An 11,803-nucleotide genomic window follows, 5' to 3' on the forward strand; every position below is an offset into this window, starting at 1 on the left:
CTTGGTCTGTATCATTTATCATTCACGCATTTGGTCTGTGAGTCTTGCAGATTTCTTCTTATATATATAAATAGTATTTATTTATTATTTTTGTTTATCACATCTATTTGTGTTATTGCTTATAATTAGATCTGTATTTTGTTCCTATATGCTTAATTACAAAAGCAAATTGTTGAAATATATCCAAAGCAAATTGTTGAAATATATCCAACACCATTAACATGTCCATGTGCAGACAAAGGTAAGAACCATACGTGCCATTTTCAAAGGGAACAAAAAATTTCTTCTGCTACAAAATGATCGACAATTTCATGAATAATTAATAGTACATAAGCAAGCAGCATTCACTTTAACAACAACCACAGAGCGTAATTTACATAGTAACAATACATGAGAGAATGAACAATTCCCCCCATTCTCGTTTGCCCAATTTGTGAAAGAAGCTAAAAATTTCTTAGTTCAAACTATGTTACTGCAACTGAAGTACAAACATTAGCCAGTTTAGATATGTAAATGGCTGTCAGGAATCAGCACCAAAAAGCATTTGCAAAACAACAATCCCGGTCAAAGGAGGGGCACTTATTATCCACAGCAGCTTAAGCATAGACTAGGCAGCACAGCCTCCACAGACAATAGTCCTGCAGTTATAAGAACACGCATGTTTAATAGACAGCACTCTAAGCACAGCCCTTCAATAGTAATGATATACCAAGAAAAAATCATTATGTTCTAATGATGAGTCAGAAGGAATTTGCATGTGTAAAGGAGATGATTCATTTCTAAATCCCATTATTATGATAGAAAATACATTCAAACTTTACATGAACCTAATTATGGAGTCATGGAGAGTTTCCTAAGTAACACAACACATGATCTTGCTCCTTATGATTAGTTAAAGAGGAGCAAAGAGGACATATTTACATAAAATTATCCAACATCTTATAGTATACTCTTATTTACACCCAAAATATATGAATATGAGATTCCAATACACCCTCTAAACCGGAATTGAAACAAATTGACCCACTGATCCAAAAGAATCAAAACAAAGGCAAACAGGCCTAGCATTTGGAGATTGAGAAGAAACAAACCAGACCCTGATATCATGTTAAAGCATCCAACCCACTATCTTAAAACCACAACCAAACTCAAACCTTACCACTGTGGATCCCTTATTAGTAGTCACACCAATAGGATAACTCTCAAGTAAAAGATTAATGTAATAGCTACCTAAACAATTAAAGAAACTACCTATGGGCAATTAGAACCGACTATATCTCTTTTAATTTAAGAGAGTAATACACTTGGAACAACAAAAAACACCAAAGGGGAAAAAACTGTACTTACACAATTCCACAGCCAGACCTTCTGCGCCTTTTCTTCCTTGCCATCTCCTTCCTCCTCGGAGGTTGAAGAACAACCTTAATTGCAGTATCAAATACAGCTTTGACATTCTAAAAGATTAAATGCAAGTCATTGTCCATTAGTACTATTAATCAAACAATTTTTTATTTTTTATTTTATAAGATAACTGTTTAGAAAGCACAGGAAATGGATCAAACAATCTACCTGTTGAGTCTTAGAGCTGCACTCTATGTAAGCTGCTGCACCAATTTGTTTTCTTAGTTCCTCTCCCTGTTTGTTACATGCGAATGAGCAAATTTCATCAAGCCAAGCAGATGCTTTCTGAGTATAAAATTATTGAGGAAAATAAACAATGCTTACCTGAGCAGATGTTATGACATTAGATCCCATATGATCAGCTAAATACCTACTGTCCTCGCGAAGATCTAAAATAGATAAACATAATTAACTTAGTGTTATCCACAAAATCTCGGTACAATGGCATAAAGTCTGCTCAGTATGCAAGTTTGTGAAGTTGTTGCCTACCTAACTTAGTTCCAACAAGAACGATTGGAACATTGGGAGCAAATCGACGAAGTTCTGGCATCCACTGAGAAGAAAGGAAAAAAGCACCAAATTGACAAATTCAGTTAGTGCTGTACTAATTTTCTCCAGCTAATCAAGAAACAATAGTCATTGACGATCGCCCAATATCACTAACCCCAAAGACCATTGAAAGCAAATTTAAATCGTACAACATATATGCAAATGAAAGGGAAAAAGGCAAACAACTCCATAGGCTTAATATAAAGGGGAAATATGATCCACTTTTTTCAAACACAGTCCAAAATAGAGACAACAGAAGTAAAGGGAAAAGAACTAAAGGGAAAAGAGAAAAAGTGAGAATGGCTAAAGTGATAAAAGGGTATACATTAAAATCAGTACCTTCTTAAGAACATTTTCATAGCTTGCCCTACTGATTAACGAGAAAGCTAAGACAAATATATCTGCACCTCTGTAACTCAGTGGCCTTAACCTGCTATAATCTTCCTGACCTTTAAACCAAAGAGAAAAGAGTGTCAAGAATTAAGTTACTAAACCAAAATCCTAAACATCAACTAAAGCAAGCAATGGACCATAGTTGCATGATAGATCCTCATTGCAAAACAAGGTAATAAAAGAAAGAGAGAGAGGGAATCATAGAAGAAGTTTGTGTATGGGGAAACCTAGTACCTGCAGTATCCCATAGTCCTAAGTTGACAATGCTCCCATCCACAGCAACATTGGCGCTGAAGTTGTCAAACACTGTGGGTATATAATCCTGCCAAAGAATATCACAAAAATTTAGAGACAGGGAGAGACCATTTTAGCCTAGTGCTTGCTCATATAATGCACACAGCACACCCAGTTTCAAACTAGAACTTTTGCCGGACAAACAATATATATATATTTGATAACTTTTGCTACACAAGTAAATATATCCTAATCAAAGAGAAGAAATGCATTTTACAACAAATAAATGCTTTGGTTAACTAATTTACAGTACATGTTGAGGACCAGTTCAGGAGGAGAAGACCCACAAGCAGAAATCTAATGAATGTCCCATAAATGGAACAAAAAACAAGAAAAAGTAAAAGGCTTTTTCAGATGGGTTTTTAAAACTAGAAAGACTTACAGTGGGGAATTTGTTGCTAGTATAACAAATGAGCATACAGGTCTTCCCAACAGCTCCATCTCCAACTGTGACACATTTAATGAACTTTGAAGCACTCATCCTTTAAAACCAACAACTTTGTACAGTAGCTCTTGAGCTACAGAACTAGTATATGTATTAGAATCTATAAAGGTTAAAGGTAACACAAGAAGCTTCAAAGAAAAAAAGTTACACAAAAGGAGAAGGATGAAGAGAGAAGGAGAGTGAAGAGAATAGTGTTATGACATGTTAGAAGTTTGAGACTTGAGATGATATAAAGGAGCCTCTTCCAGTTTCAAGAAAAGAATTAAAATTTTTTTAAAAAAATTAATAAATAAATATGAGAGAGAGAGAGATGTTGTTGTTTGTACTTTGTAGTCAAAGGGTGACAGTCCTTTTTCATCCCTCTCAAGAAATTTCAAATCCAACAGCAATATTTCTTTTTTGAAATGTAAGAAGAAATGGGTCCCCCTCACAAACGGCCACCACTACACTAGGCCCCTAGTCCCCTTGCCTTCTTAACTGGTTTCCAACTATCAGTCACATTAATATATTTATTGCCAGGGTAGCGGTAGCTGGTCTCTGATTCTCTAGCTACCAATACCATAAACCTTTTTTTGGGATGTGCACAGTGCAGTGAACCGCAAAAATCAATTTGATCTTGCTTAAAGCCTGTTTGGTATCCTACGTGAGTAACAATTTTCACATTTTAAACACATTTATATATTTTTTCACTCACATATATTTTAAAAAATTACAAAAATCTCATCTCAAACTACTTTACCAAATAGGTTGGGGTTTTGAGATTTATTTATTTATATATTTATTTATTTTTATAGTGGGTTGGTTTGGGTTTGAATCATAAAATTTTTTAATTTGCTTAACTCAATCCAACACATATTTAATATATATTTAAAATTTAAAAATATTTTATTCAATTTTATTATTATTATTTTTTTCCTCTCTTCCTAAATAAAACTCAAACTCTAAATTCATATCGTATAGTTTGGCTTGATTTAGTATTATGATCAAGATTGTTTGGTTATAAATTTGCTCTTATTTGTGGTGGAACATTAAGGTTGTTCTAATGCTCAATTTAATAATAATAATAATAATAATAATAATAGTAGTAGTTAAAAAAATTTGTCCAACCCAAGGGTCTAAGCCGATCCTACCCATTCCATGTGGATTGGGTTGGGTTGAGTTGAACCCCTATGATGAGTTGAGTTAAGTTTGATTTTTTTTAACCAACCATAATAGATTAGGTTGAAAAATCCCCTCAACCCAATCCAATCAGACTTATGCAATTAAGCCTCAAATTAATGGCAACCAATTTTGTTTTGTTTTAGGACATATGTGAATCATGTTAGGAACATATATCAATATAGAATTGACTAATCCTTTGACAAAAAGCACTTTACTTGTAATTGGGTAGATATAATGTGTTTAATACTTTAAGGAACAAGATTTCAAATTCAAGTGTTAAAACCATGTAAGTCTGTCCAAGAATCAAGTGAAAAAGTGCTAAATTTTAAAACTCGACAGCTAGTATCATCGAGATTTAAAAGGCTGTTTAAATCCGATACTCGATAGCTGCTCAATAGATAGGGTATCTGTCGAGGTTTATGAAAATCAGTTTTTCATATCTGATTTCACCCCAATCCGTGAATAGATGTTTGAGTTTTCTTTTCTCACAATCCAAAACATATATAAGGATTGTTTTAAAGGTCGTCACAACTAATGCACCTCAATGCAAAAGTTTTTCACAAGCATATTGTGAACCAAAGACATATGTCCTAGTTCATCTTTCTATTCAAGCCCTAGTTCATCTTTCTATTCAAGAAACTGCTGTTTTTGTACATTGTAGGGTTTTGTAACTAAAAAGTTTCGTGATCTTCATCATGTTGATGAACTGAAGAACTTTGCAACCAACATCTTTCTCAAGTTAGTAAGTCCATGCATCGAATTGGTTAGTCACGTACTGGGAGCCGTGCATTGAAATAAGAGATTACCACTATAGAACAAGTCTAATTGGGTATTGGGGTAAGGGTTCAACTATAGATTGGTATAAAGTATTAGGATTCCTTTACTTGTAACCGCTTGTTGTGATAATAGTGAATTCTCGGAAGTGGTGACCTTTGTAGTGTGCCTTTTTTACAATGTTGGGCTGGGCTGTCTCCTGCGGTATTAGGCCCAAACGTTTTGAGTAAAGAAGTCGGGACTGGTCCAACTGTAACTTAATTTGGTCTGGCTTGTGCACAAACTATGCCCCATTTGCTAGACTTTGATCACAAGCCCATGGTAAGTAGAGCTACTACGGGTAAGTTATGACAGGCAAATATGATAAAGACAATACAAGAAAATGGTAGACAAAATGAATAAAAGGGAGCGATAAGAGGCAACCTGTAGGCCGGAAGTAGAGAAATAAATGAGGAATAATAATAATGGGGTTATTGAATTAAAGAGGGGAAAATCAGTCTGCCATGCCAAGTAATGCTGCGGAACTGAAACCAAGAAAGTAAACCACTTCCTCGATGAGACTAATCTCTTAGAGGAAAGAAATTAATTGCTTTAAGGGAATGGGCCTGAATGGTTTATGTTCAATGGGGGATCTTCTGTCTTTTTTGATAGAGAGTAGGGCTTTAGAGGGAGAGAGGAGATCAATCTATTGGTATATGCCTGCCATTCTATACTCTCTATTCTCTATCCTTCCTAGTTTTTCCTTTTTGTATTTTTTCTTCCTTTTCTTTCTTCGTGTTTTCTTATTTTGTTGTGATACTCTCCTAGAGGTTGCTTTTACAGTGTTTTGTGATTGTGATCCTGACCCCCCTTCCTCCTTTACTGTGCATGGCAAAACCCTTTTTTATAGTGCCTGCTGTGGCCGAATTTTACTATTTTAGCCTTTAACAACCTTTGTTTGGTTTGGGTGTCCTTGTCGACCACTTCCTAGTTTGCCAACCACCACCACTTACCTGTGCTAGCCGTGACACCTGACAAAGAAGACTATTTTGTTTGTTTACCTGCTGTGCTACGGTGTGAGTGCTCTCTCTCTCTCTCTCTCCCTCCCTTATGGCATGCATGTAGTGGTCCCAACTCATCCTTGTTTCCTTTGGGTGGTATTTCATCCCAGCAGGACGTATCCCCCAAAAGAGCCCGAGTAGGGACCCTATAATAGGTTTTCCCCTCTCCCCACCGCTAGACTATGCCCTCTTACCTTTGACCCATAACCTCACCACCTCTTGTATTGGTTAGGTACAGGCTAGTGATGTCTAGGCTTTATGCGTACTTCACTTCCATGTATATCCGAAATCTGCCTACTGCTCACGCAACTGCCGTGGTCTGGAGACTTGTCTGCACATCCTGCTGCCTATCCTTGGCTTCTTATGGCGTGAACCATTTTCTGGCTTCTCATTCTTTAAAGCTTACTCCTTTCGGAGTTGGGCTTTTGCTTAGCCGTGGGCTTTTCCTCCTTCGGCCCACTCTCTTATTCTTTTTTGCAGTCTTTGTGTGTCCTGTCGTACTGCTCTGCCATTCTTGTCGTGGCGTTATTTGACCTAAGCCTGCTAGGTCTCTTTGAACTTGTTGCTTATTCTTCCCTCAATGACTCAGTATAGTCATTTAAGCCTTTTTGGTTACATTGGGCATCCTTGGACCCTTTTGGCCATTTTCCTAACTCTGCATTCCCATGGACTTTTACTAACTCCTTTAGGTTTCTCTAGTCTAATTACCTTATCCTTCATCCTTGGGGTTCATGGACTTTCCATCAACCCCTTACTTTCTTTACTTTCATTATTTCGGGCCTACTGTAGCCCATTCTCACTTTTCTACATCACATACTGCCTATGAGTTTGCTTCTTCTTTCTTTCCAGGCTCCTTTAGGCCCGTCTACTTCTTCAAGGCCCATTTGTTTATTTCATGGGCCTGCAATCTATTATTCCTACCATTTGGGCTTAATGGTTTTTTCCTATCCACTTACTAACTCTTTTCTGTCCATGTTGCTGGGCTTCTTCTTTCTATTAGGCTTCCAAAAATGATCATCAACAACCTTAAAATCACCTGGTGAGGTTTTTGCTGTATAGGTTTTCACCATTTGTAAACAAATCACCGTGTCAATTTATTTTTCGCTGTATTTTAACTTAGTTGGTGATTTATTTGTGCTACTGTGCTTATTGCATGCTAATTGAATTAATTAATTAACCTGGCTAATTAATTGGTTAATTTATCATAAGGAGTCAATACATTCTTGGCCTATCATTTTGAAATTATTTCTAAATAGTAGTAGTTCATTTTGTCAAAAAAAAAAAATAATAAATAATTTCTAGCACTAGAACTTGACTCTTCTTCTTGTTTCTTCTTGTTTGTTGTTGTAATAAAGGCAATATTTTCTTGGTCATAGCATATGCATATTCCCTACTTTTTGACTCCTTGTAGTAGCAAGATCCCCCCAATTTAGGGATGTAAACCACGGGATGTAGAATCAAACAATACCGGAAAAAAAGAAAAAAAAGAAAATGTAATAGTTTTAAATTTTACTATGTATTGTTTGTGCAAAAATTTCTATTTATTTTAGCATAATATATATATATATATATATATATATATTTTTTTATACAACCACTTTTCAAAATGCTATACATCAAATTATCTATTTTACATTATATTTCATTTAACTTTTTTTATTACTCTTCAAATTGTGTCTCTCTTTTTGTATATGGATAAAAAAAAAAGTATTATATGAAGTTCATTCTTGGAGACTTAAATCAGAAAATCCTTAATATTTGTGAAGTGACCATATAAGTAATTTTTGGATTTTAATACACTGTTTTTTTTTTATACTAAGTATTTTAATACACACACGGGGAGAGAGAAGAAGATCTTAAAGAAATTGACAGTGATATATATCCAAAAGAATCTTATTTTCCAATGTGGGATTTATCCACTGTTTTTTCTTTTGAGAATACTAAAGGCTCATTTGGTAAAAGATTTCTACTAACGTTGTTTAAGTCTTGTGAAAATACGTGTGAGTGAAAAATGTGTGAAAATACGTATTGTGGTGTTTAAACAATAGTTTTCGTTGTTTAAATACGGTTATTAAACAGGGTCTAAGTATTTTAATACACACACAGAGATGAGAGAAAATTTTAACTCTTAGATACATAGCACAGACTTTAAACGTTTTTAACTCGGCGTCTGCTTCGGATAATATAACTCTTTATCATTAGACTAAAACACCAATTAATTTTTGGTGTAGGTAGAGAATTAAACTCCAGATATCTTATACAATTATCAAAGATTTTACCAGTAGAATTAACTGGAACTCAGAATACTTGTTCCAAATTTTGAAGTCTCACTTTCAGAAATTTTTTTTTTTTTTTTGGGGTAGGAAAAGTCGTTCTTTTCTTTTAATCAATGCATTCAAATTTTGAAAAACTTTAATGCGACCGTTTGATATTAAATGGACCAAAGTATCCTTTACTGTTGTCCTATTCTTACACATGCAGATGCATTGAAAAAAAAAAAAAAATATATATATATATATATATATATATATACAGAAAAGAAGCCCACGTGTCCGCACTGCCGACCTTGGCTTGGGTCCCATTTGATTTGGCACAGATCTCTAACTTGTGCCAGCCATGGAAGGTCCTTGAGATTTTATTTTATTTTTTTAAACTCAATAATTGAGGAAGTGATTTGAATTTGTTCGTCTATGTTAGAAATACCCAAAGTATCAAAAGTAAACTACAAAAATGAAAAATCTTGACATAAAAATACTCTACTCTTAACTCGAAGATGTTTGGTAAATAAAGGAGCTTAACAAATAATATTTTATTTTTTTTATATTTTTATGAAATGTTTTCTTTATTACTCCCAAATTCTGTCTTATTACTCTAAGATGGTATATATAAAGACACATAAGATTTTATTTTATTATTTTTATGATATATTTTATTTATTATTCCCTCATTCCGTCCTATTTTGTTGGTTTGTTTCAAAATTTTAATATATATGTTTTAGAATCAACCATAAACTTTTAATGATGAAAATTTTTAACAAGTACACATTGGATATCAATTGCTTGGTGCAGAATTCTTTTTTTTTTTTTGACTGATGGTGCAGAATTCTTAAGTACAGCGGGGCACATTTTTAAGGAACTTAATTTTTCCGAACTCAAGTTACAAGTAAAACTCAAGTTTTATGTAGTGAACCCTATCATACTTGATTGCACTAGTACATATATATCATTTTATGTAAGGAACCCTATCTTTTTTTTTCAAACCAGTATAATTATCTTGTTTGTCTGCTTTGTTTCTTATTATCAAACACCTTGCAAGCAAAGGGTAGCCCCCCCAAAAAAAAAGCCTTTCTTGAACAATTATTAAATAGTGACGCAGTAATGAAATTGCAAAACAACAAAAGCTAATATCAAGCATAGGCTGGAAATAAAGAAAAAAGAAGAAGAAGAAGAAGAACTTTGTTTCTTATTATCAAACACCTTGCAAGCAAAGGGTAGCCCCCCAAAAAAAAAGCCTTTCTTGAACAATTATTAAATAGTGACGCAGTAATGAAATTGCAAAACAACAAAAGCTAATATCAAGCATAGGCTGGAAATAAAGAAGAAGAAGAAGAAGAAGAAGAAGAAAGGAAGAAACTTAGTATACAATAGACAAAGAACAAAGACTATGGAGAGAGTAAGATAGTGATATACCTGGCCTCCATTGGGCTTTCAATGGTCATCCATGGACGATTTGAAAAGATTGAGCTAGATGGATCCATCATTTGTGGTTGAAAATACTGAAAGTTTCAAGGATGCAAGAGAGTTGTAAAAGAAAAGGGTTTTCTTCTTGAACTGTTTTGCTCAGGAGTGTTTTTTAGATTCAGATGGGAAGAATGGCGGGAAAAATTTGCGGCTTGATGAATTTTTCAGGTTTGAGATTTGTTCCATCCAAAAAAAAAAAAAAGTTAGATCGGTTTGTTTCTAAGTTAGTGGATTGATGATGAGGCGGTATCTTAAACCATTAATTTTAAATTAGAGATGAGGATTTAAAGAAATTTACTTGGTAGAGTACCCTAGAAACTTTAGAAGATTTAAATCTGAACATATCATATATAGAAAAGAAGCCCATGTGTCCACTTTGCTGACCTTGGCTTGGGTCCCATTTAATTTGGCACACATCTCTAACTTGTGCCAGCCATGGGTTCTTTGAGATTTTATTTTATTTTATTTTTAATTTTTTTAACTCGATAATTGAGGAAGTGATTTCAATTTGTGCGTCTATGTTAGAAGAGTTTTAATCTCCACCTTTTATTTAGTTAGTGGATGATGTGACAATTTCTCATTTAAACAAAATGAGATTCTAGTTAAAAAAAAAAAATATATTGGAGATAAGTCAAACCCGTGTTAAAAATACCCGAAGGTATCAAAAGTAAACTACAAAAATCTTGACATAAATACTCTACTCTAACTCTTAAGATGTTTGGTAAATAAAGGAGCTTAACAAATAAGATTTTATTTTATTTATGTTTTTATGATATTTTTGCTTTATTACTCCCAAATTCCGACTTATTACTTTAAGGTGGTAAACAAAGAAGCTTAACACATAAGATTTTATTTATTATTTTTATGATATATTTTCTTTATTACTCCTTCATTCCGTCCTATTTTGTTGATTTGTTTCAAAATTTTAATATATACGTTTTAGAATCATTTATAAACTTTTAATAATGAAAATCTTCAACAAGTACGCACTAGATATCAATTGCCTGGTGCAGAATACTTGTTTACAACGAAGCACATTTTTAAGGAACTCGATTTTTTAGAACTCAAGTTACATGTAAAACTCGAGTTTCATGAACTCGAGTTACAAAACAGTAATAGATTGCTAAATAATTCACAAACAGTGATAGATTGCTAAATATTTCACCAAATAGTATTATTTGTCCATTTTTGCCATAAAAACATTGCTAAACCATACATGCTCTTCTAACATCATAAAAATGCAATATTTTAAGGTAACTGTTTGAACAAATAAATTAATAATTTCATAATGATGCAATTTGTCTTAATCACTTAGTCACTTTAAGAACTTAGTTTTGACTACCGCACATCCTTGGTGCGATGGTCACTCCACGGGTAACTTTTAATAATGAAAATCTTCAACAAGTACGCACTAGATATCAATTGCCTGGTGCAGAATACTTGTTTACAATGAAGCACATTTTTAAGGAACTCGATTTTTTAGAACTCAAGTTACATGTAAAACTCGAGTTTCATGAACTCGAGTTACAAAACAGTGATAGATTGCTAAATAATTCACAAACAGTGATAGATTGCTAAATATTTCACCAAATAGTATTATTTGTCCATTTTTGCCATAAAAACATTGCTAAACCATACATGCTCTTCTAACATCATAAAAATGCAATATTTTAAGGTAACTATTTGAACAAATAAATTAATAATTTCATAATGATGCAATTTGTCTTAATCACTTAGTCACTTTAAGAACTTAGTTTTGACTACCGCACATCCTTGGTGCGATGGTCACTCCACAGGTAACTTGTGGGGTGTGGGGGGCAAGGGTCAGGGTTCAAGTCTCTAGGAGGGAGCTTCACACACATACACACTTAGATTAGGCTAGAGTAAAATTTCTATCTTATATCCAAAAAAAGAACTTAGTTTTGATTGCTAAAAATTACACTATCATCTTAGTCTTGGTAGGAAATATCACATTAATTTCATGTTTAATTACATGTAAATATGTG

At 33.7% G+C, this 11,803-nt stretch overlaps 1 protein-coding gene across 1 annotated transcript; it reads right to left on the reverse strand.

Annotated features, from left to right (window-relative positions):
* Positions 1–280: 280 nt before the first annotated feature.
* On the reverse strand, positions 281–3,322 carry LOC126713769 (rac-like GTP-binding protein ARAC7). The gene is made up of 8 exons (XM_050413631.1): positions 3,020–3,322; positions 2,578–2,665; positions 2,290–2,399; positions 1,891–1,954; positions 1,726–1,790; positions 1,570–1,635; positions 1,348–1,454; positions 281–638 (listed from the first exon to the last, which is right to left on the reverse strand). Exons 1-8 carry the CDS (start codon positions 3,116–3,118, stop codon positions 608–610), a joined length of 630 nt encoding a protein of 209 aa, XP_050269588.1. The 5' UTR covers positions 3,119–3,322; the 3' UTR covers positions 281–607.
* Positions 3,323–11,803: the final 8,481 nt, after the last annotated feature.

Source organism: Quercus robur, chromosome 2 (assembly GCF_932294415.1).
Source record: "Quercus robur chromosome 2, dhQueRobu3.1, whole genome shotgun sequence".
NCBI classification, from domain to species: Eukaryota; Viridiplantae; Streptophyta; class Magnoliopsida; order Fagales; family Fagaceae; genus Quercus; species Quercus robur.

Coding starts and splice junctions, on each gene's coding strand:
- LOC126713769 (XM_050413631.1), bottom strand. CDS start 3,118: ATGAGTGCTTCAAAGTTCATTAAATGTGTCACAGTTGGAGATGGAGCT. Junction 1,455..1,569: donor GCAGCTCTAAGACTCAACAG/GTAGATTGTTTG, acceptor TTAATCTTTTAG/AATGTCAAAGCTGTATTTGA. Junction 639..1,347: donor AGGTCTGGCTGTGGAATTGT/GTAAGTACAGTT, acceptor TTATAACTGCAG/GACTATTGTCTGTGGAGGCT.